Genomic DNA, 27,030 nt, shown 5'->3' with positions numbered 1-27,030 from the left:
AGGTCAATAAAGCAAAAATGCAAGAAAAATTGTTCTAGTCATTGATCATCATATCATTGATAAAATGTGATTATACAAAAGTTCAATGCAACCAGAAATACAAACTAGAAAGCTTATAACACTTATTTGACCATCACTACTTAAATATGGATGTAGATTTTTAATTATTTGCAGATTTCTATGGCCGGCTTCTTCCAAGAAACCTACCAGTCAAATATCAACATTTAATCATAAGTTGCTCAAGTGTTTTAATGTGTGTGACCTATGTGAACTATTCTTTTCGCAAACTTTGCTGGGCTTAATTCATATCTCCAGCGCATATCAACTGAAAACATGTATATTTGGACGATCAGAAGAAGTTATAAAAGTGTTTTAACATATTTGAACTTTAACATATGTTGGTTTTTACTTTTCGCAAATTTTGTTTGGTTTCATCCTAAAAAATTTACAAACTTGTTTGCTGGATTTAACTCCACATGAACAGCTAGGTCATTTTATGCTGTGGTCTACCTGTAGGCAACCGCAGTGAACAACATATGGGAGGCCTGTTGTATACCATTGAGAAAAATTAAAAGTAAGTGTCTTGGCCAAAGAAACAAACATGTCAGCACAGACCAGTCTGTTTTTGACACCTTGCAAAACACAAACATATATAGACCAACAGTCATAAATTCTTATGTTTGGATGTATAAGATCTGGACCTTAATCTACAAAGCTGGTTTTGGTATTGATGATAATTCCTATCCTGACTGATGTTCGACATTTGATTGCTTCTTAATTGCTTTTTAGCAATGATATCATGGTGTGGTATCTTTTTGCAATTCTTTTTATACAGTTAATTTCTCAGTCGATTCAATCTACACCAGATGTTTGAAACCTTAAAAATTGGTCCAGTAAGTTGTTTTTTTTTTTATTATTATTATTATTATTTTTCCTATTTCAAAAAAATATAATAAAGATTGATTTCTGTAATTTTTTGTTGTTACAATATAAATACCAAAATGAATTCTGTTGTTTTGAGGTTCAAACATATAGAATACCAGGACTAGACAAACACATGATAAGCTGCACATGCTCCTAGTTTACCCTGTTAACTCCACAGAGGAAAGAGGGAAGATTTTAATTTCAATATATCTGGAAATATGGAAACTGGGTATCTTAAGAACAGATTTGAAGTAATATTCTAATTTAAAATTTAAAAAACGTACCTGGTCACGGACTTGATATGTTTGACCACCAAACATATATGATTAATAACTATCAAAATTATAATTACATAAAACATAGTACTGGTCATACAAGATATGGTTATTTCAAAACATTCAACATGGTTTTTCTTTATTTCTCTCTCTTTCAAACTATCTTTCTTTCCTTCTCCAAATGACAACAGATAAAAACTGAAACAGAGACTGTTTAAAATTCACAAAGATAAAATTTGGCGCGAGGTGTCCAGAACTTCTTACATGTACACTAACTAATCCGGATTTCGTTTCCGCAATGACCGGAGACCGGAACCGGAACTTGACTATTAGTACATCACTTCCTGTTTTCGTTGGGTAAAACTACTTTCTGTTTGTGCCAGCTACCGTACTGTTATCTTGTCATAAAGGTGAGGTGATGTCTCTTCTGATAGCTGTTGTGTGATTTTCAGTATATCTATTTCCATAATGAGTCGCAGTTCAATTATCGAAATTATAGCTACAATTAGAATATCGTTCAAATGATGATCATCACATTTTGAGATCGGCCAGCCTGAGCAGTGACAAGGTGCAAGCATTTTTTTTGCTCGATAATCATGAGTGACATTTATAAGGCCAAGGACGTATGCAGATTCTGAGATAAAGCGAATATTATATCTAACCTGTTCATTTTTCGCGTACAGAGACTGGGATGAAAAGTACATTTGAATATAGCGACGCCATTCTTTTTACGAGTGAATGTGCCTTTGGAAATTCCCATTTTAGATGTTCAGTTGGTTTTTGGCTATAACGAAAATTTTTACAATTTGAAGATTATTTAGCGAATGTTTATGGATATCATCACTTCCAGAAAATGGTAGGCAACACATTTTTGCTATCAATATGAAATATCCATTGACAAAACGCGAGCACAAGTTCTTCTTCTAGAAAACAATGCATCATCATGATCAGGTGGTTGGTTGATGGCACAGTTGTAACACATTTTCTTTCACTTAGCCATCCAGGATTGAAATAATAAAGTGTCCATATGTAAATAAGTCATGCACATACAATCATACAACATGAAGACAGTCAAAGAAGAACAAAACAAAAGACGACAAGATAACGCAAAGTTTGACATTATTCCGTCGTTTAAAAGGAAGACACACAATCATATATATGTGTGTGTGTGTGTGTGTGTGTGTGTGTGTGTGTGTGTGTGTGTGTGTGTGTTAATATTACAAAAAACTTAATTTCTATTTGTCATCTTTTAATTGTTCCATATAAAGTATTGTAATTGAGAACTTCTGCTAGAGTACTACCTTGATGCCTTTACAAAGTTTTGAGTAACAGGTAATTACCTTGAACGGTGCAAGAGGACTGGCCTGAAAAAAATGAACTTTGTGATTTAGTCGATGTTTCCATGGTAACAGAAAAAGTATTTAAATTGAGTACTGCCCCATAGCAAAAGATAATACTAGTTTAATCAGTGTAAAATGTTTTGAACAATTACCTTGAACGTTTCAGAGCATTGGGTCAGAAAAACTGAACTTTGTGATGAGGGTTATCTGTTTCCATAGTAACAGAAAATGTATAATTAAAGTCTTTGACAACATATCTGGACTACAAAAATTGATGAAAAAAAATCTTCACAATAAATGTACAAGTGTTTCCCTTTCAGAATTTTAGAGATGGCAGAGAGGACTATCTATCATCTTTGCTTTAAAAAGTAAATGAGTTTGTAGTCAAAATATGGTGAAAGACCATATAGTTTTAGTAGGACTCGTATAGGCAATGTTATATGTTTAACCAGTTTTCATTATTAAAATCAGATTGCTCTCACACACCATTTTCTTTTCTCTTTGCTATTTAGTAGAGTTTTTTTGTTCTGTTAATTAACAAATCATAAAATGCTTTAAAAGGTTTTTTTTTAAGCAATGTTGACTTTTCCTGGTATAAAAAAGAGGGTAAAGTTGTACACTGCAGAGACTATTCTGTTATACATTGTAATTCAGAAAATCAATATAAATATGTGTTTAAATCAAATTCTTACCAAAGTCACCAATATTACACAAACTTCCTTTTTCTGAAAAAAAAACTTACCACTATTAGTTATCTTATCATTGTGTCTTATAAGTGTTTGCTGGAAAATTTCCAATTAAAAAATTTCAAATACTTGATCATAATTGATTTCAAACAGTTATGGAAAGAACATTCACATCTTGCAGTTTGAATTTAGTTAGGAGACGGGACAGGTTTTATGCCAAATCGGGACCTTTCGGCTGCTTCCGTGTAAGAGACGATGTGTTTCTCGTTCACGGAAAGTTACGAAAGTTCCAGAAGGTTGAGCCAGAAATCAGGTACATCGAAGCACAATCATGCTCAAATCTTGAATTGTTAAAATTGTAATTTTCTAATGAGATATGTGTTGTATGCATTTCAAACCATTAAAGTTTGCTAAATACATTAGAGTCATTGAAGACTTTTAGTATGATTTCATTTCCACATGAAAGCTGAAAACAATATTTTATCTGTCAAGATATTTTTTAATCCATTCAATGGATTGACAGTTCTTATTGTGTGCTGCAGTAAGTGTATTGTGGGTAATGAAGTTCCAGCCACACTTCTGTTTAAAGTTGATCATATGAGCAGCTTGTTGGGGTTGAATTACCACACACAGTACCGTAAAGCACTCACTGCACTCACTATAAGTACATGTAGTATATAGATATATACAACTTTAAATATTTGAAGAAGAAATGATTTAACATCAGCAGTATTTTAAGGCTTACTTTGAAGAAATTCAAGTAATGTCATGTTGTGGAAAAACAAAGGGTACAGGTGTAAGTTTTGTTGTAAACTTCAAAACAGTTGTGATGTAGTAACTTCTCAGTGTTACAAAAGGTTTTGTAACCTGACCAGTTCTTGAATACTTATTTCATTTTCACTTCTCATTCCACACAATGACTGATGCCCGTGATGCATATGCATATGTGATATGGCACTTTTCTACCTCTAATTAGAAAAGCTCTCCAACAAGACCACGGCAATCTGAATTCATATGACTGTCAAAATAAATATTGGTTCCTGAAAAGTTTGCATACTTCAGCAGTGTTTTGTTTATTCTGAAAATATATTGCTTCAAGTAAAAGTATTGCATCAGAAGTGGATTTGACATATTATACAAAATACAGTACAGACCAAAATCTTTGTCTACATTTTCCACTAAGAAATGCATTTTGATCCGTGACTTTGGAGGCCAATCAAATAAGCAAAAATTGAATCCATTTTTCTTGCATATTTTTACCTCAATATTGACTTAGAAATGGGTTTTTTATGAGTTTGTGTGATAGAGGTTTGAATATCATTACATGAAATGACACCAATTTGGTTTACGAAGAATGATAAATGTGTTATATAGTAACATCTAAATGTTGAAATAGACTTTGTATTAAAGTTTGACAATTGTTTCAGAAATAAGTAGACTGACTCAAATGTTTGATGGTTTTATTCTATTATATCATTTATTTTTCCTCTACTTATTACATCAAAACACTGATGTTGTGTCAACACTCCACTTTCACTTTGGTTTTAGTTTTTCCATGTTTGATAATGTTTTCTAGAATCACACTGGCAGGTACATATTATTTTATATGTATGCATAACATGGAGTTTTTAATGAAATGTTATAATGATTTATTGTGATAATCTTGTTGGTGCATTTTCTCCAATGTACAAAATGCTTCAAATACTGGTATTAAAGTCTACAACTGTGATGTTTTGGTTTTAAAGTGCTTTTAATGTACCTAGTGTAATGAATGTTTGCATGCTACTAAGTTATATACACCTGTATAACAGATTACTGATAACTACATTTTAAACCTTATGATTGCATATTTGATTTGCACTCTGAATTCTCCTGACTCATACTTTGTCAGTGTATGTCAAAGTTTTTTGTCTCCTTTGCTTTATGAGCGTACAACCTATTTTACACTTTGTTTATTAATTCATCATTTCTTACCACTGTATTTAAGGAATGCATGTGTTTATTTTCAATCATCTTATGCCTCTGGACCATTTTTAAAACTATCACAAAATGGCCCTGAATGACATTTTATAGGTTATATGTTGTGATTTAAGGGTACTTAGGTTGTACAGTGGCTGAGTGGTTAAGGTATTTGGCTGTCTTTATCACTAGCTCTTCACCTCTGAGTCACCACATGGGGCAGTACTGGCTACAGGTTGGTGGTTTTCCTCTGGGAACCTCAGCTTTTCTCCTCCACCCAAATCAGGCATGTCCTTAAATGACCCTGGCTGTTGATAGGATGTCGGGCAACAATAGTACAAACCTGTTACATTGTAATTTGATTTGTTTGAAAAGAATTTCTGGTAAACATAATCTTGTGTAATATTACTCTGTAAGAGACCTAGAAAGATAAATCAGCAAACATGTCTGTAAAGGAGGGAAGATCAGTTAAGAAGTCTGTTAAATTTTTGTAATAGTGTTACACAGCAAAACATTATAAAAAAACAAACTGTCATATTGGATCATAATCTCAGTATTCTATCACAATAGGTGAGTGTTATTCAACTCACAAGGAATGAATTAATCATTTCAACTGTTGTGTAAACATGTTATACCACATGTGTTATAACCCTTAAGCATTCTTTGATTGGCTGATAGGTTGAACTTTGAAAGTAAAGGTGCTTCAAACACTTTTAGAACATATTAGAACATACAAAAAGTTCATGAAATCTTTTTTTTGAAATAATTTCATTTTTATTTGGATTTTTACCTCTTTTACTTTGAAGATAACAAACCAGTTTAGTGATTGTTTTAAGTATGTAATGAGTGGTCGGGTGGCATAGTGGTAGTACACTTGCCTTCCACCTAGCTGTCCAGGGCTCAATTCCCAGAACGGCGTCGACCCCTAGCGCGCTTACATCCAGGACAACAAGAGTGATTGATATAAGTTGATGGCTTGTTTCACAAATGTTGTAAAGTGAATAAAGTTTGTATCATAAAGTATGTAATGAATTATAATATCTTAATGTATAATTTCTTAATTGTCAGTTTTGCACATTACAATCAACATATTACTGACGGTATCTTCCACAAGAAGGAAACATGGAAGCTGAGTGTGATAGGCTGGAGCTTACTACATACAAACTGATACAGCCACTCCTAAACCTGAATGTGATGGTAGATGGGGGTTAAGGCTGGAGCTTACTACATACAAACTGATACAGCCACTCCTAAACCTGAATGTGATGGTAGATGGGGGTTAAGGCTGGAGCTTACTACATACAAACTCATACAGCCACTCCTAAACCTGAATGTGATGGTAGATGGGGGTTAAGGCTGGAGCTTACTACATACAAACTGATACAGCCACTCCTAAACCTGAATCTGATGGTAGATGGGGGTTAAGGCTGGAGCTTACTACATACAAACTGATACAGCCACTCCTAAACCTGAATGTGATGGTAGATGGGGGTTAAGGCTGGAGCTTACTACATACAAACTCATACAGCCACTCCTAAACCTGAATGTGATGGTAGATGGGGGTTGAGGCTGGAGCTTACTACATACAAACTCATACAGCCACTCCTAAACCTGAATCTGATGGTAGATGGGGGTTAAGGCTGGAGCTTACTACATACAAATTGATACAGCCACTCCTAAACCTGAATCTGATGGTAGATGGGGGTTAAGGCTGGAGCTTACTACATACAAACTCATACAGCCACTCCTAAACCTGAATGTGATGGTAGATGGGGGTTGAGGCTGGAGCTTACTACATACAAATTGATACAGCCACTCCTAAACCTGAATGTGATGGTAGATGGGGGTTGAGGCTGGAGCTTACTACATACAAACTGATACAGCCACTCCTAAACCTGAATCTGATGGTAGATGGGGGTTAAGGCTGGAGCTTACTACATACAAACTGATACAGCCACTCCTAAACCTGAATCTGATGGTAGATGGGGGTTAAGGCTGGAGCTTACTACATACAAACTGATACAGCCACTCCTAAACCTGAATCTGATGGTAGATGGGGGTTAAGGCTGGAGCTTACTACATACAAACTGATACAGCCACTCCTAAACCTGAATCTGATGGTAGATGGGGGTTAAGGCTGGAGCTTACTACATACAAACTGATACAGCCACTCCTAAACCTGAATGTGATGGTAGATGGGGGTTAAGGCTGGAGCTTACTACATACAAACTCATACAGCCACTCCTAAACCTGAATCTGATGGTAGATGGGCGTTAGAATTAAAGAAATATCTGATAACATATAATGCTGAGATCCTGAATCACTTAAAAGAAGTAATTATTTAATTAAATGTTTTAACCTTTTTACACTTATATAAAATTGTGTATTGATTTTTATCTAATTAAAGATGTCGTTTGAGAATCCCAGTAAGAATGAGTCCACGGGGGATGTACAGAAGTTTCCCTTGCGGCGGTTACAACCTTCCATACAAAAATTCCTGAAGGTGTTGGAGATTGATTTAGATAGACTACATAAACACAGACTCAACATTGAGAAGGTAAGTTACTGTTTAGTGGTTTGAAAGTGCAACAATGTTGTGCTCATCTTAGGCCTAGACAACTGGATCAGACAGGGCCTGGAAAGGTCTCACCACATTGGGTTTCCTCAGATACCATGGTTCCCAGCCTCTCTTCCCACATTAAGCCTCAAGTGTTCTTTCATCCATGGCAGCAAGTGTAATTGAGGCAAACAGATATAAAAAGTTTTATGATTGTTCTTAAAGATAGTAAATACTGATTATTTCTTTTATTTCTCGTTAGGTTTTCTTCATTGTTTTGTATTTAGGTCTTACATGCGCTTTCATTTGCAAATTTCTCATTTTAGCGAATCTAAGGCAAGCTTGGGAAGCTGAAATGAAAAAAATTGTGATGATTTTTATAAAGCACATATAAAATGGAAATATATTTAAGATCCTTTTTGTCACATGATAAATTTTTTTAGCAAATATTAAAGAAAACGGTCATTTCTACGTCAAACTTAATGTCATGTCCACTCTGTATCTGTGGTCTCATTTGAAACAACACAATGCAATCTATGAATGTGTGACGTCATTTCATTATCTCAAGTGAGGTAACTTAATGCTTCATCAGTCATGTGTAATTCATAAAATTTCAACAGTTATATTCACCGAATGATAGTTACACTTTACCAGTTGGCCTCCCATTAAGTCATTGTTAATCTGGATTGTACTCACTGGGGTATAGATGCATTCTGTACAAGAACATTATGTCATTTTGGCACCATGTTGAACAGCGTTTCTTCAATGCTTTGCATGTTGCATCAGATAATAACGACTGATGATAACTTTATGTTAATCTTTCAGCTGATTATGGTTTTCAAAAAACTTTACCAGTATATAACAATACAGCAGGGAAAACAATTTTAAATTTAAAAAAAACCAGGATAATGTTTTAAATAAAAAATGTAAATATAACCATTAAACGTCGGTCAGATTGAATTTATTGTCAGATAAAGCCCACAGTTTTGGGGCCAAACCAGTCGACGATACAAAGATAATTAATATTATTTTACTCCAAGCTTGTTGCGATTGTCACCCTACTAAACTTATTGTCAATATGAATGCAATCTGGGCGACAGATAAATAATCAGGACATCAGTTATGTATCTGGCACCAGGATTGCATTCATATTAACAATGAATATCGTCTGACAGATATGTAATGGTTAAACAAGGCAATGATATGATAAGATTGTGTGTAATATGTAACATTGTATAACAATATTGTTATTAATAGATACTTTTAGAGCCTTTTTCCACTCATTTGGGCTTTTTATCTCATGTTGGAAAAAAATATAAGTAGGGAAGGGAATTTTAAGGAATTAACTATATATTTCTGTAGTTTGGCCATATTATGAAATCAATCTAATTGGGAATGAAGTCTATATTTGGTCTCACAGAGCCCCGAGGAAAGCCTTAAATTTTTCACTTAGGTTAACTGTTTTCATAACAGGCTAGTTAAAATGATTGTTATGATCCTGTCCCATTTACGATACCAAGACAACATCATGTAGAATTTTATACATTTAACAAGAAATCAAATCTTACCTAAATTGAAGTTAAATGAACCAAAATATATGTACTAACAACAAGATGAAGGATGGACCATCAACGTCTGGGATTCCGTGGATTTAGATTTTATTGGTTTACATTTTTCGGTTGGCTAGGCCAACCGTCTTTAGAACGTTGACGCTCCATCCTTCATCTTGTTGTTAGTACATATCGTCTATGGAGGTCTGCTAGAATACTCCTGTATCCACCTAGGATTCCTGCTCTGACATATCTATCGATTAGTACCACCCACGGGACGTTGGACCCCTCCACCCTTTTTTTTATTTGTATTTTTATTTTTACAAAATATGTTTATTGGGAAAGTGGTTTTTAATGAGATAATGTGAATTTCATTTACCAGTACAACAGACTGGAGGATTGGACAAACTTAGATAAGGAACAAGTGAACGCTTCCAGGACTGTCCAACAGATCATGGCAAATATTAGGGAAATGGAGAAGATGAGAAAGCAGATTAGGGATGAGGAAATAGAAGCATTTGATGGGAAGACGTCACAAATGAGACAAGCAGCCATTGCCTCTATTATGGAATTTTTAGATCTTGGTCAGGGGAAGGCTACCCTTCAAAACAATGAGGATGAAACAGGTAATACTGTGGTGGTTTTAACATTTCCAATATTATACAACGCGGTCCCTTTTAAAATCACTGCGTTGTTCACAAAATCTGAATTTCAGATCAGTATTACGTTATGTCGATGATGAGTTTTAGAAGGTATACAGTTAATTCAACTTCAGGAGAGTCCAGATTTTATTGAATTTTAGTTTCAATAGGTTATCACTGCATGGATGTTGTACTGAGCTCATAGAGCCAAGGAATTGCCTCTTTATCAAATGTCAGGAGGTCGACTTATTACAAGACAAAGAAGTAAAATTTGTCAAAAAAATTTTGTAGAGTAAAGGCAATGAATGGGCTTATTAACAGATCTGAGCTGATTGCTGGAGAATAATGGTATATATAAAATATTTGTTATATCTACAGGGTTCACTGACTCCGGGGAAGCCCAGTTTCTACTCAGTTCACCAAGTTCCTCAGCCCCAGTAACGCCTCAGAAGGAATATACTCTAGTACCACAGAGTCTACCTATTGATTTAGGCAAATCACAAGTCCAGCTCAACTCGCCCCCAAAGGACTCAGCTGCCCAGGAGTCTTGGGACAACCTGCACGAGGTCTGTGAACAGAAAAGTGATCTTAACATCAAGGCATTTTAGAGTATTTTATATGTGGTGTTTGATATAAAGCTTGTCTGCTGGAATGTTTACCTATAATATTTCTGGTCTACCTGACGGTGTAGTGGGGGTGGTCCAGTGAACCACTGTCAAACATTTGTAAATAATCATAGATATCCAATTAAGGATTCACCTTAAATTGATGACATTTTGAACTGTACATTTCATTTACTTTAGCCATGTCTATAGCCTGTAATATATACATAATTTGCTCAGTCTGAAGCAAATTGATTGCAATATTCCACCAGGACCGTATGTGTGCTTGATTTATATAGCAGCAACTGAGCATCTCATTAACTTGACTACTGTCAACATTCCAGGGATGAGTTATGGGAGCTTGTATCAGAATTTCAATTGATGTAGCACAATGGCTGCATTTCACCACCCCAAGGTCTAATTCAAAATTTGTTGTCAGTTAAAAACTAGAAAACTTGAAAATCAGAGCACATCAAGGATCAAGATTTTAAAATTAGAAATGCTTAACATGCAGGAAGTTGTGTCTAGGTATTAATTGATATAGCTGAATAAAATCATTGTAAGATCAGAAGTTATTACCAACAATAGCATGAACACAGTGCAGCAGGAGGGTACATGTACTGAACCCACCCGTTATCTATAATGTAGGTATATTACGTTAGCCAAGATCGCCAACATGCGCAATCAAACATGAGCTTCAAACCACTTTCCCTGGGAACATAGATTCGAGACACAATGGTGGTGGAGGATGACGGATCAGTTCCCCGATGATAAGCCAGTTTTCCTCCTTCAGATTCCTCCACCAGCCAAAACATTTGTTCCCATAGCGATGTAGTAATAAAAGCTCTATAAAGCCTATGTTGATTGTTTAACTTGAAAGCTATATATTGATTGATTGCCATTTTCATTTACTGTTGTCATTCTTACCTGCAGAGTCTGGTAGACTTGAATTCCATGATACATGAGTTTGCAACAGTAGTACAGGTAAGTTCTTGACTATGTTTCTCTTTATCATCCTGTGTTAATCCTACCATCTTACTTTGGTAAGTCCCTGGAGCGTATCATCCTGTAATAATCCTACCATCTTACTTTGGTAAGTCCCTTGAGCGTATCATCCTGTAATAATCCCATCTTACTTTGGTAAGTCCCTGGAGCGTATCATCCTGTAATAATCCTACCATCTTACTTTGGTAAGTCCCTGGAGCGTATCATCCTGTGTTAATCCTACCATCTTACTTTGGTAAGTCCCTGGAGCGTATCATCCTGTGTTAATCCTACCATCTTACTTTGGTAAGTCCCTGGAGCGTATCATCCTGTAATAATCCTACCATCTTACTTTGGTAAGTCCCTGGAGCGTATCATCCTGTGTTAATCCTACCATCTTACTTTGGTAAGTCCCTGGAGCGTATCATCCTGTAATAATCCTACCATCTTACTTTGGTAAGTCCCTGGAGCGTATCATCCTGTAATAATCCTACCATCTTACTTTGGTAAGTCCCTGGAGCGTATCATCCTGTAATAATCCTACCATCTTACTTTGGTAAGTCCCTGGAGCGTATCATCCTGTGTTATCCTGTCCCTGGAGCGTATCATCCTGTAATAATCCTACCATCTTACTTTGGTAAGTCCCTGGAGCGTATCATCCTGTAATAATCCTACCATCTTACTAAGTCCCTCTTCATCCTGTAATAATCCTACCATCTTACTTTGGTAAGTCCCTGGAGCGTATCATCCTGTAATAATCCTACCATCTTACTTTGGTAAGTCCCTGGAGCGTATCATCCTGTAATAATCCTACCATCTTACTTTGGTAAGTCCCTGGAGCGTATCATCCTGTGTTAATCCTACCATCTTACTTTGGTAAGTCCCTGGAGCGTATCATCCTGTAATAATCCTACCATCTTACTTTGGTAAGTCCCTGGAGCGTATCATCCTGTGTTAATCCTACCATCTTACTTTGGTAAGTCCCTGGAGCGTATCATCCTGTAATAATCCTACCATCTTACTTTGGTAAGTCCCTGGAGCGTATCATCCTGTAATAATCCTACCATCTTACTTTGGTAAGTCCCTGGAGCGTATCATCCTGTAATAATCCTACCATCTTACTTTGGTAAGTCCCTGGAGCGTATCATCTGTGAGCGTATCATCCTGTAATAATCCTACCATCTTACTTTGGTAAGTCCCTGGAGCGTATCATCCTGTAATAATCCTACCATCTTACTTTGGTAAGTCCCTGGAGCGTATCATCCTGTACCTACCATCTTACTTTGGTAAGTCCCTGGAGCGTATCATCCTGTAATAATCCTACCATCTTACTTTGGTAAGTCCCTGGAGCGTATCATCCTGTGTTAATCCTACCATCTTACTTTGGTAAGTCCCTGGAGCGTATCATCCTGTAATAATCCTACCATCTTACTTTGGTAAGTCCCTGGAGCGTATCATCCTGTAATAATCCTACCATCTTACTTTGGTAAGTCCCTGGAGCGTATCATCCTGTAATAATCCTACCATCTTACTTTAATCCTACCATCTTACTTTGGTAAGTCCCTGGAGCGTATCATCCTGTAATAATCCTACCATCTTACTTTGGTAAGTCCCTGGAGCGTATCATCCTGTGTTAATCCTACCATCTTACTTTGGTAAGTCCCTGGAGCGTATCATCCTGTGTTAATCCTACCATCTTACTTTGGTAAGTCCCTGGAGCGTATCATCCTGTGTTAATCCTACCATCTTACTTTGGTAAGTCCCTGGAGCGTAAGTCCTACCATCTTACTTTGGTAAGTCCCTGGAGCGTATCATCCTGTAATAATCCTACCATCTTACTTTGGTAAGTCCCTGGAGCGTATCATCCTGTGTTAATCCTACCATCTTACTTTGGTAAGTCCCTGGAGCGTATCATCCTGTGTTAATCCTACCATCTTACTTTGGTAAGTCCCTGGAGCGTATCATCCTGTGTTAATCCTACCATCTTACTTTGGTAAGTCCCTGGAGCGTATCATCCTGTGATAATCCTACCATCTTACTTTGGTAAGTCCCTGGAGCGTATCATCCTGTGTTAATCCTACCATCTTACTTTGGTAAGTCCCTGGAGCGTATCATCCTGTGTTAATCCTACCATCTTACTTTGGTAAGTCCCTGGAGCGTATCATCCTGTGTTAATCCTACCATCTTACTTTGGTAAGTCCCTGGAGCGTATCATCCTGTGTTAATCCTACCATCTTACTTTGGTAAGTCCCTGGAGCGTATCATCCTGTGTTAATCCTACCATCTTACTTTGGTAAGTCCCTGGAGCGTATCATCCTGTAAGTTAATCCTACCATCTTACTTTGGTAAGTCCCTGGAGCGTATCATCCTGTGTTAATCCTACCATCTTACTCCCTGGAGCGTATCATCCTGTGTTAATCCTACCATCTTACTTTGGTAAGTCCCTGGAGCGTATCATCCTGTGTTAATCCTACCATCTTACTTTGGTAAGTCCCTGGAGCGTATCATCCTGTGTTAATCCCTACCATCTTACTTCTGTGTAATCCTACCATCTTACTTTGGTAAGTCCCTGGAGCGTATCATCCTGTAATAATCCTACCATCTTACTTTGGTAAGTCCCTGGAGCGTATCATCCTGTAATAATCCTACCATCTTACTTTGGTAAGTCCCTGGAGCGTATCATCCTGTGTTAATCCTACCATCTTACTTTGGTAAGTCCCTGGAGCGTATCATCCTGTGTTAATCCTACTATCTTACTTTGGTAAGTCCCTGGAGCGTATCATCCTGTGTTAATCCTACCATCTTACTGTAAGTCCCTGGAGCGTATCATCCTGTGTTAATCCTACCATCTTACTTTGGTAAGTCCCTGGAGCGTATCATCCTGTGTTAATCCTACCATCTTACTTTGGTAAGTCCCTGGAGCGTATCATCCTGTGTTAATCCTACCATCTTACTTTGGTAAGTCCCTGGAGCGTATCATCCTGTGTTAATCCTACCATCTTACTTTGGTAAGTCCCTGGAGCGTATCATCCTGTAATAATCCTACCATCTTACTTTGGTAAGTCCCTGGAGCGTATCATCCTGTGTTAATCCTACTATCTTACTTTGGTAAGTCCCTGGAGCGTATCATCCTGTGTTAATCCTACCATCTTACTTTGGTAAGTCCCTGGAGCGTATCATCCTGTAATAATCCTACCATCTTACTTTGGTAAGTCCCTGGAGCGTATCATCCTGTAATAATCCTACCATCTTACTTTGGTAAGTCCCTGGAGCGTATCATCCTGTAATAATCCTACCATCTTACTTTGGTAAGTCCCTGGAGCGTATCATCCTGTAATAATCCTACCATCTTACTTTGGTAAGTCCCTGGAGCGTATCATCCTGTAATAATCCTACCATCTTACTTTGGTAAGTCCCTGGAGCGTATCATCCTGTAATAATCCTACCATCTTACTTTGGTAAGTCCCTGGAGCGTATCATCCTGTGTTAATCCTACCATCTTACTTTGGTAAGTCCCTGGAGCGTATCATCCTGTGTTAATCCTACCATCTTACTTTGGTAAGTTCCTGGAGCGTATCATCCTGTAATAATTCCATCTCCTAATTTATGTTAGAGACTACATCATGACCCCCCTGTAATAGACCCCACGGGATCATTGTCTTGTAATAAGCCCAAATTTTATTTTATGTTCGAAAATAAATGTTGATTCCCCTTTGCTTAGTATCTTGCAATAAACCCAATCCTTACTTTGTGTTAGAGATTATGTGCTGATGGCACTGGGCTTATTGTAATAGACCCAACTCCTACTTTGTGTTAGAGATTATGTGTTGATTGCACTGGGATTATTGTAATAGGCCCAACTCTTACTTTGTGTTAGAGATTATGTGTTGATTGCACTGGGCTTATTGTAATAGGCTGAACTCCAGCTTTGTGTTAGAGATTTCATGTTGCCTCCTGAACTTTTGGCTGGGTTACATGTTAGTTTCTCATGTTTGTTTATGTAGTAGTGCAAGCAATGCTTCATTACACAATATTTGAATTTGGCATTGACAATATATTACCTACTTTATGTTTTGTATGTATTTACACTGTATGTTGAGAGCTGAGTGGGATGTTTGTATATATTTACACTGTATTTTGAGAGTTGAGTGAGATGTTTATATATATTTACACTGCATTTTGAGAGATGAGTGAGATGTTTGTATATATTTACACTGTATTGTGAGAGCTGAGTGAGATATTTGTATATATTTACACTGTATTTTGAGAGCTGAGTGGGATGTTTGTATATATTTACACTGTATTTTGAGAGCTGAGTGGGATGTTTGTATATATTTACACTGTATTTTGAGAGATGAGTGAGATGTTTGTATATATTTACACTGTATTTTGAGAGCTGAGTGAGATGTTTGTATATATTTACACTGTATTTTGAGAGATGATATGTTTATATATATTTACACTGTATTTTGAGAGATGAGTGAGATGTTTGTATATATTTACACTGTATTTTGAGAGCTGAATGAGATGTTTGTATGTATTTACACTGTATTGTGAGAGCTGAGTGAGATGTTTATATATATTTACACTGTATTTTGAGAGCTGAGTGAGATGTTTGTATATATTTACACTGTATTTTGAGAGATGAGTGAGATGTTTGTATATATTTACACTGTATTTTGAGAGCTGAGTGAGATGTTTGTATATATTTACACTGTATTTTGAGAGATGAGTGAGATGTTTATATATATTTACACTGTATTTTGAGAGATGAGTGAGATGTTTGTATATATTTACACTGTATTTTGAGAGCTGAATGAGATGTTTGTATGTATTTACACTGTATTGTGAGAGCTGAGTGAGATGTTTATATATATTTACACTGTATTTTGAGAGCTGAGTGAGATGTTTGTATATATTTACACTGTATGTTGAGAGCTGAGTGAGATGTTTGTATGTATTTACACTGTATTTTGAGAGATGAGTGAGATGTTTGTATATATTTACACTGTATTTTGAGAGATGAGTGAGATGTTTGTATATATTTACACTGTATTTTGAGAGCTGAATGAGATGTTTGTATGTATTTACACTGTATTGTGAGAGATGAGTGAGATGTTTGTATATATTTACACTGTATGTTGAGAGCTGAGTGAGATGTTTGTATGTATTTACACTGTATTTTGAGAGATGAGTGAGATGTTTGTATATATTTACACTGTATTTTGAGAGATGAGTGAGATGTTTGTATGTATTTACACTGTATTTTGAGAGCTGAGTGGGATGTTTATATATATTTACACTGTATTGTGAGAGCTGAGTGAGATGTTTATATATATTTACACTGTATTGTGAGAGCTGAGTGGGATGTTTGTATATATTTACACTGTATTGTGAGAGCTGAGTGAGATGTTTGTATATATTTACACTGTATTGTGAGAGCTGAGTGAGATGTTTGTATATATTTACACTGTATTGTGAGAGCTGAGTGGGATGTTTGTATATATTTACGCTGTATTGTGAGAGCTGAGTGAGATGTTTGTATATATTCACACTGTATTGTGAGAGCTGAGTGAGATGTTTGTGTATATTTACACTGTATTTTGAGAGATGAATGAGATGTTTATATATATTTACACTGTATTTTGAGAGATGAGTGAGATGTTTGTATGTATTTACACTGTATTGTGAGAGCTGAGTGGGATGTTTGTATGTATTTACACTGTATGTTGAGAGCTGAGTGGGATGTTTGTATATATTTACACTGTATTTTGAGAGATGAGTGAGATGTTTGTATGTATTTACACTGTATGTTGAGAGCTGAGTGAGATGTTTATATATATTTACACTGTATTGTGAGAGCTGAGTGAGATGTTTATATATATTTACACTGTATTGTGAGAGCTGAGTGGGATGTTTGTATATATTTACACTGTATTTTGAGAGATGAGTGAGATGTTTGTATGTATTTACACTGTATGTTGAGAGCTGAGTGAGATGTTTATATATATTTACACTGTATTGTGAGAGCTGAGTGAGATGTTTATATATATTTACACTGTATTTTGAGAGATGAGTGGGATGTTTGTATATATCTACACTGTATTTTGAGAGATGAGTGAGATGTTTGTATATATTTACACTGTATTTTGAGAGATGAGTGAGATGTTTGTATGTATTTACACTGTATTTTGAGAGCTGAGTGGGATGTTTATATATATTTACACTGTATTTTGAGAGCTGAGTGAGATGTTTATATATATTTACACTGTATTTTGAGAGATGAGTGAGATGTTTATATATATTTACACTGTATTTTGAGAGCTAAGTGAGATATTTGTATATATTTACACTGTATGTTGAGAGCTGAGTGGGATGTTTGTATATATTTACACTGTATGTTGAGAGATGAGTGAGATGTTTGTATATATTTACACTGTATTTTGAGAGCTGAGTGAGATGTTTGTATATATTTACACTGTATTTTGAGAGCGGAGTGGGATGTTTGTTGAAGAAGGAAGTTTACATAGTATCGATAAATATAAATAAATATGGCATCCATTTCAGAAATCCTTGCATCTCCACTGAGCCATGACAGATGATCATGGGCTTGATTCATGACCATATTACATGTAATTTATCATTAAACATTTTGTGTTAACAGATAACAGGTACAGATATGACAACATCACTACTGTTTACATATTTCAGATCTACATGATCATGGTAACTAGCATTACATAAATTTGTAGCTAACCATTTGACCTTTGTTAGTGCTGTTGGACAGCTTTACCTCCTGCAACATGAAAGTGTTTCTAGCAACACTGACCACTCACACACAGTCTCCATGCAAGCTTTTCTGGACACCATTTTGAATGTCTGTACTTCCTGATCCTTATCATGTGATCAAACAGCTGTAAGATAAAACATCTTTATATAACAGAGAAACATTCAAATTTCCGACCAATGACAATTGACGTACCTTTAATGTATGAAGTTTTGAATAAATCCTTCATCACTTGTGTCACTAAGGAAGCCATTAGGACTTAAGTTACCAGCATTTTTTATACTGGAAATGATGAAATCCGGCTATGTCAATTCCTTCTCTTCATGAAACATCATCCAGCATGCAAGTAATTATGCTCAGAGGAAAATGGAAACCAAATGTAAACATGACATGTGAATGCTTTGAGTGGATTGTGTGTATTTATGAAAATATCTCTCTTACAGGCTATTTCTTTATTCAAATCAAAACAAAATCTAATTATTTTGGAATCCCAATCGTAAACAAGATTTTTCTAAGTTTTGATAATTTATTTACGTGGTTGAAAAATTTTACCATTATAAGTTATCATAAAGAAACTTGTTTCCAACAACATTTGTTAAAGCACATGAACTTTAAAATTGACTCGATAAAACAGATGTCAGACAAACTGAAAATCAAATATTGCTGAGATGGTGTACAAATAGAAGATATTCCGTACTGTATACTTTCTTCATTCAAGAGTTGGCCCCAGAATTCAATCAACTTGATAATATTATACAAAAAATGACACAATCATGCTTTCTGTGAAGTCACAACTTAATTTTGTTTCAGAGTCAGCAGGAGAAGCTAGACAATATACAGGACAATATAGAAACTACCCACGAAAATGTGAGACAAGGAACACAACAGATAGGAAAGGTAGGTTGTCTCCTGGTCCATTCTGCTGGGTACAGACAAGGAACACAACAGATAGGAAAGGTAGGTTGTCTCCTGGTACAAGGAACACAACAGATAGGAAAGGTAGGTTGTCTCCTGGTCCATTCTGCTGGGTACAGACAAGGAACACAACAGATAGGAAAGGTAGGTTGTCTCCTGGTCCATTCTGCTGGGTACAGACAAGGAACACAACAGATAGGAAAGGTAGGTTGTCTCCTGGTCCATTCTGCTGGGTACAGACAAGGAACACAACAGATAGGAAAGGTAGGTTGTCTCCTGGTCCATTCTGCTGGGTATAGACAAGGAACACAACAGATAGGAAAGGTAGGTTGTCTCCTGGTCCATTCTGCTGGGTACAGACAAGGAACACAACAGATAGGAAAGGTAGGTTGTCTCCTGGTCCATTCTGCCATTCTGCTGGGTACAGACAAGGAACACAACAGATATAGGTTGTCTCCTGGTCCATTCTGCTGGGTACAGACAAGGAACACAACAGATAGGAAAGGTAGGTTGTCTCCTGGTCCATTCTGCTGGGTACAGACAAGGAACACAACAGATAGGAAAGGTAGGTTGTCTCCTGGTCCATTCTGCTGGGTACCAAGGAACACAACAGATAGGAAAGGTAGGTTGTCTCCTGGTCCATTCTGCTGGGTACAGACAAGGAACACAACAGATAGGAAAGGTAGGTTGTCTCCTGGTCCATTCTACTGGGTACATTAATCCAACACTTTTTATCAGGTCACTTGAAACAAAATCTCATTTTGACCTATTGCGATTACCTTCATCCAGCAACGAGCATCTGTTAACAGCTTACTTATTCACTCAAGATCTGATTTCAATGAAATTTTGCAGAGTTCTTTCCTTGGCTAATATGAACCAAAGTTGTGAATTAAACAGTCCCTATCCCCCACAGGGGCCAGAGGGGCAGGGCCAAACAGGTCAAATTGACTAAGATTTCAAACAATCTTGTTCTCAACACCCAGATATGGTAGAATCAAATACTCTTCATGAACGGAAGCATCTTAAGGTTCTTTACCAAAATTTGTGAATTTCATAGCCACAGGGTCTCACATTTCCCCTTGGGGAGGGAGTAAAGTTTACTATAATTTATATAGGAAAACTAGATTTTTGAGCATAATTTGTTTTATTTCTATTGAAAATGTTTCAAACTTAGATGTATGAGTGAAGGATGACAGCTTGACAGTATGCCCATATTGATCCTGACTGACCCCAGGGGTTGATAGGTGGGGCCAAAAAGGGTTAAATTGACTTAAATCTTCTTAACACCCATATATGGTAGAATCAAATACTCTGTATAAATGGAAGTATCTTGGGGTGCTATGATTACCAAAATGGGTCTCACATTTCTTCCTGGGTAGGAATTTTGTTTTTAGACTTTACTGTAATTTTTCTAAAAAAAAAATGCGTTTTTTTAGTATAACATTTGTTATTTCTCACATGAAACAACTTTATAAGAATTGTTAGTATAGGATGACAGGTTTGATGGTATGCATGTATTGACACTGGCTTACTATCATCAATGTCACAATTTCTGTTTCATGACACTTGATAACTACCCTTTAACCTTTATGTTCAATATGTTGCTGATCTCAGGTGACCTACAAGGCCGCTCTGCCTCTTGTCTGACATCCAATGCTTATTTTGACTTTATTAAAATATCATTAATTATCTTATCTCCAGATTTTCATCATCGACTCCTGTTATTAGTCTCACCAATAATTGTTCTTCCAAGATTTTTTTTATGCAAACAAATATTGCCACAACATATATATATATATTGTGGTGAGAGGCCTAATGGATAGGAGTGAGATTCGGTGTACCAGGACTGAGGCCTTATTTATGATTTGATACTTTATACAATGTTCTATTTTCTCATTGGTTCCCTTGTAACAACTATCCTTGGCAATGTCATTAATCTAGAATCTAATTATAGTCACAAACATCTCCTACATATTCACATGGTTGTAGAAATGTTACATTTTCCAATTTTGAAGAAACCTCAAATACACAGTATGTATTCTCATATTTGCTAATTTTTGTTTTCTCTGTTAGTTTTAAAACATTATAATAAACATAGTAGATGTTTCATACCAGTATGTCTGCATATCAGCAGAAAGTATTGCACCAATTTCTGTCCAGGTTTTGTCGGCAATCATTTCAAGAATTCACATTCAAGATAACATTCTTCTTATCTATTATAAGTTTTGATAAATTAACTTTTCAGCTGATTACTCAACAAACATTTTACTTCTACATGTATTTTTTACATTGTGCTTCAGTGCACATTTATTTGTTCAGTTCTTAGTTTAGAGATACAGTCAAACTTCTATGAATTAAACTTTGATGACTCAATCTTGTGGTATCATATTACCTAGAACAGAAACCTGCTTGGCTGAACTGAGAAGATATACTTAGAACAGAAACCTGCTTGATTTAACTGAGAAGTTTCACCTAGAACAGAAACCTGCTTGGCTGAACTGAGAGGATATACTTAGTACATAAACCTGCTCGGTTGAACTGAGAGGTTTCACCTAGAACAGAAACCTGCTTGGCTGAACTGAGAGGATATACTTAGTACATAAACCTGCTTGGTAGAAAGACCATAATAGTGGAAGTAAAACCTGTTAAAAACTAAATGGGACATCAACATTAAAACAATTTTTTTTCACGATTTGTTTGTAATTTTGTTTTGCTTTGGTGGGATGTTTTTAATTTTATTGATTTTACAGGCCAGTAAGCTGAAGAGTGCTGTTTTGCCGATAGCTGGAGCAGTGATAGGTGGTGTTGTAGCTGGACCTGTAGGATTAATGGCAGGATTCAAAATCGGAGGATTTGCAGGAGTTGCTGGGGGACTTGTAGGTAGGTAACTCTTGTATATAATATCTTATGTATACTTATGAAATCAGTCATAAACCTTCAGTAGAACACCTATCTATAACTACTGTAAAACCTGTCTTACTGTCCACCTGTCTTTAACAGCTGTCAAACCTGTATTAAAGACCACCTGTCTATAACAGCTGTAAAACATTTTGTATAGACCACCTGTTTATAACAGCTGTCAAGCCTGTCTTATAGACCACCTGTTTATAACAGCTGTCAAACCTGTCTTATAGACCACCTGTTTATAGCAGCTGTCAAACCTGTCTTATAGACCACCTGTTTATAGCAGCTGTCAAGCCCGTCTTATAGACCACCTGTTTATAACAGCTGTCAAACCTGTCTTATAGACTACCTGTTTATAACAGCTGTCAAACCTGTCTTATAGACCACCTGTTTATAGCAGCTGTCAAACCTGTCTTATAGACCACCTGTTTATAGCAGCTGTCAAGCCCGTCTTATAGACCACCTGTTTATAACAGCTGTCAAACCTGTCTTATAGACTACCTGTTTATAACAGCTGTCAAATCTGTCTTATAGACTACCTGTTTATAGCAGCTGTCAAGCCCGTCTTATAGACCACCTGTTTATAACAGCTGTCAAACCTGTCTTATAGACTACCTGTTTATAACAGCTGTCAAATCTGTCTTATAGACCACCTGTTTATAACAGCTGTCAAACCTGTCTTATAGACTACCTGTTTATAACAGCTGTCAAATCTGTCTTATAGACCACCTGTTTATAACAGCTGTCAAGCCTGTCTTATAGACCACCTGTTTATAACAGCTGTAAAACATTTTGTATAGACCACCTGTTTATAACAGCTGTCAAGCCTGTCTTATAGACTACCTGTTTATAACAGCTGTAAAACATTTTGTATAGACCACCTGTCTATAACAGCTGTCAAGCCTGTCTTATAGACTACCTGTTTATAACAGCTGTCAAGCCTGTCTTATAGACTACCTGTTTATAACAGCTGTCAAACCTGTCTTATAGACTACCTGTTTATAACAGCTGTCAAGCCTGTCTTATAGACTACCTGTTTATAACAGCTGTAAAACATTTTGTATAGACCACTTGTCTATAACAGCTGTCAAATCTGTCTAATAGACTACCTGTTTATAGCAGCTGTCAAGCCCGTCTTATAGACTACCTGTTTATAACAGCTGTAAAACATTTTGTATAGACCACCTGTCTATAACAGCTGTCAAATCTGTCTTAAAGACCACCTGTCTATAACAGCTGTAAAACATTTTGTATAGACCACCTGTCTATAACAGCTGTAAAACATTTTGTATAGACTACCTGTTTATAACAGCTGTACAACATTTTGTAAAGACCACCTGTCTATAACAGCTGTAAAACATTTTGTATAGACCACCTGTCTATAACAGCTGTCAAGCCTGTCTTATAGACCACCTGTTTATAACAGCTGTCAAGCCTGTCTTATAGACCACCTGTTTATAACAGCTGTCAAACCTGTCTTATAGACCACCTGTTTATAACAGCTGTCAAGCCTGTCTTATAGACCGTCTTATAGACCACCTGTCTATAACAGCTGTCAAACCTGTCTTAAAGACTACCTGTCTATAACAGCTGTAAAACATTTTGTATAGACCACCTGTCTATAACAGCTGTCTGTTTATAACAGCTGTCAAACCTGTCTTATAGACCACCTGTTTATAACAGCTGTCAAACCTGTCTTATAGACCACCTGTTTATAACAGCTGTCAAACCTGTCTTATAGACCACCTGTTTATAACAGCTGTCAAACCTGTCTTATAGACCACCTGTTTATAACAGCTGTAAAACCTGTCTTATAGACCACCTGTCTATAACAGCTGTAAAACCTGTCTTATAGACCACCTGTCTATAACAGCTGTAAAACCTGTCTTATAGACCACCTGTTTATAACAGCTGTAAAACCTGTATTAAAGACCACCTGTCTATAACAGCTGTCAAACCTGTCTTATAGACCACCTGTCTATAACAGCTGTAAAACCTGTATTAAAGACCACCTGTCTATAACAGCTGTAAAACCTGTCTTATAGACCACCTGTCTATAACAGCTGTAAAACCTGTATTAAAGACCACCTGTCTATAACAGCTGTAAAACCTGTATTAAAGACCACCTGTCTATAACAGCTGTAAAACCTGTATTATAGACCACCTGTCTATAACAGCTGTAAAACCTGTATTAAAGACCACCTGTCTATAACAGCTGTAAAACCTGTATTAAAGACCACCTGTCTATAACAGCTGTAAAACCTGTATTAAAGACCACCTGTTTATAACAGCTGTAAAACCTGTATTAAAGACCACCTGTCTATAACAGCTGTAAAACCTGTATTAAAGACCACCTGTCTATAACAGCTGTAAAACCTGTATTAAAGACCACCTGTTTATAACAGCTGTAAAACCTGTCTATTTTGTTTGTGATTTACCTTGTCTCTTTAAAAACTGACAGGCGTCAAATGAGCTAAAATCTTCAGATGACTTCTCCTCAATAATACAAAGGTCTAGACTGTTGATATTGGTTCTTTAACGTAATTGGATGGAAGGCTACCAAACTTCTTTAAATGATTGACCTTGACCTACTTTCAGTTTCTCAATGAGTTGAGATTTCAAAATTTATTTTTCAACAAGCAGTTGGGTCAACATCATGGTATTTATGTAGCAGTATGTATGGGAAATAGGATTTCAAGTTTGTGGAAAATGTTTTTTATGAACAAGCAATGTCTTCTTTGTAAGTTGTAGAGTAGTTGGGCAATTAAGGCCTATATGGCCTCTTTCATATGTATCAAGGTAGGTGTTTATAGGTCAGATGACCATTAAGGCCAGTGGGCCTCTCGTTTTATTATCATGATAAATTATATCTGTTAAATGAAATGCACATATTCAGACTTAGGTTCACATCCTCACATCTTCTTCTCTATTGTTTAAGGTTTTTCTGGAGCCAAAATATTTGAGAGAAGACAAAGGAAAATTGCAGATACTGAACTCCAGAATCTGAGTGGTAAAAAGTCCAACTCCATGCCAGACTTGTCTGAGACACAAGACAAATCGAACGACAGTTGGTTTCCATGGAAATGATTTACTTTCAAGAGGTTGTGAAATGAACAAATAATAAATGTATCTTATTTCTGAAATTGCTTTCAATCAAAATTTATATCTAAACATTTGATGAGAAGATGTTCTGACATATCCATTATGTTGTGTCCTGTAGCATTGCATCCAATTTCAATCTACTTTGTCACTCTAACCCCTACATATCTTAATGGATTTTATTCTAATTTCTTCCAAGTTCAACTTTGATAATACATAAGATTAGATAAGATTTCAAGAGTCCTAGGTCAAGGTCTATGAAAGTTAGTGGCACTACTCTGGAAAATGTACAACATAAAAACCATATTCAGATTTAAAAAGCAATAATCACAATCTTTAAACATGAAAATAAAAAAGTCTGATGTAACAGAGATTTTTCAATTATTTAGACTAATCTGTGACAGATTTGGGTATATTTTTAATCAACCAAGATTGACAGTGTTTTTGTGAGAGATCTTCTCTCCATTAGTGTAGAATATACACCTGTAATGTTCAACAAAATGAGTATCATACCAGGACTTCCTGAGTTTTGTTCTTTGTGAAAATATTTTATGTACATGAACAATGTATTTTTTAGATTGTCACAGATTGTCAAGGGAGTGAACTCGGATCATCAGAGATTTATTCCGAATATTTCTTATTTATCGTGAGGCTGAGGTTAAATCAGAGTGACTGTTGTTCACAGATCTAATGAATCAGATTAGACAAAGGGACCAAATAACAACATTGAATCATATCTATATGTTGACTTTGATGTGATATTTCTTTGTGAGTTTTGTAATCTGACATATTATGTTTGGTTATGTCTGTAGGATGGTGATAATATGAGGATATGAGTTATTATTTTGTCTTGATATTATCAGAAGTATACTATAAAGTTTGTGATAACTGTATCAAAGTATTCTGTTTGTAACACATTCACTTAATGGTCTATAAAGCTTAGAAAACAGTGGGTTTTACACATATCCTGAGTTAGCTACTTGCTAAATCAACATAAATTCATGTACAACTGCTTTCACTGATATATTTTATTTTAATTATCACCTCTTTACTAAAAAGTAATCCTGAAATCACATTTTATTTTGTTTTACTCTTGCCATGTGATATTGCATGATCTTTACTGTCACTTGGTTGTTAAAACTAGAAAGTGGTGAATTATCTCCCTTTGTTTGGGTAGTTGACATATTCTGTATTAATTACCAGAAACTAATGAATTATCTCCCTTTGTTTGGATAGTTGACATATTCTGTATTTATTACCAGAAACTAATGAATTATCTGCCTTTGTTGGATGTTTAAAATATTCTGTATTCATAACTTGAAACTAATGAATTATCTCCCTTTGTTGTGATGGATTACATAATCTGTAGTCATCACTAGAAACTAATGCATTATCTCCCTTTGTTTGGATGGTGTACTAATATTAGTTTTGATGTAACCTGGTTTAAACAATTCATAGAGTCTGAAATTATTCCAGGATACACCATCATACATGTTCCAGATGTTGAAACTGATAAATATAAAGCTCAAAATGCAGTTATAGAATTTCCTGTTAACCATAAAACGAAGTCCCAAAAAAAAATGCCATCCACTTTATCTCAACATTAATAGAATAATGCTGCCACTTTATCTCAACATTAAAAGAATAATGCTGCTTGAGTTATATACTTGCACTGCCCCTACTTAATGCTGATATTCAGCAAGTATGGCTTGATCCCTCAATCTCTATGTGTATATTTCGCATATTTCGCAGTCAAACCTCGGTACTGATCTGTACCGGGTGATTTTTTTGCGATTTCAACCTGTCC

The 27,030-nt window shown here is 36.0% G+C and overlaps 1 protein-coding gene across 1 annotated transcript; it reads left to right on the top strand.

Moving 5' to 3' along the window:
* The first annotated feature begins 1,561 nt into the window (after positions 1–1,561).
* LOC132565245 (syntaxin-17-like) lies at positions 1,562–25,386 on the top strand. Its single transcript, XM_060229880.1, has 8 exons — positions 1,562–1,609; positions 7,592–7,741; positions 9,674–9,917; positions 10,311–10,498; positions 11,468–11,518; positions 19,116–19,202; positions 21,971–22,100; positions 25,063–25,386. The coding sequence occupies exons 2-8, from the start codon at positions 7,592–7,594 to the stop codon at positions 25,209–25,211; spliced, it is 999 nt and encodes a 332-aa protein (XP_060085863.1). The 5' UTR covers positions 1,562–1,609; the 3' UTR covers positions 25,212–25,386.
* Positions 25,387–27,030: the final 1,644 nt, after the last annotated feature.

The sequence above is a fragment of the Ylistrum balloti genome, unplaced genomic scaffold, assembly GCF_031769215.1.
Source record: "Ylistrum balloti isolate Yb309-2 unplaced genomic scaffold, AGI_CSIRO_Ybal_v1 Utg369706, whole genome shotgun sequence".
Lineage (NCBI taxonomy): Eukaryota > Metazoa > Mollusca > Bivalvia > Pectinida > Pectinidae > Ylistrum > Ylistrum balloti.
This window is presented reverse-complemented; position numbering and strand designations above follow the sequence as displayed.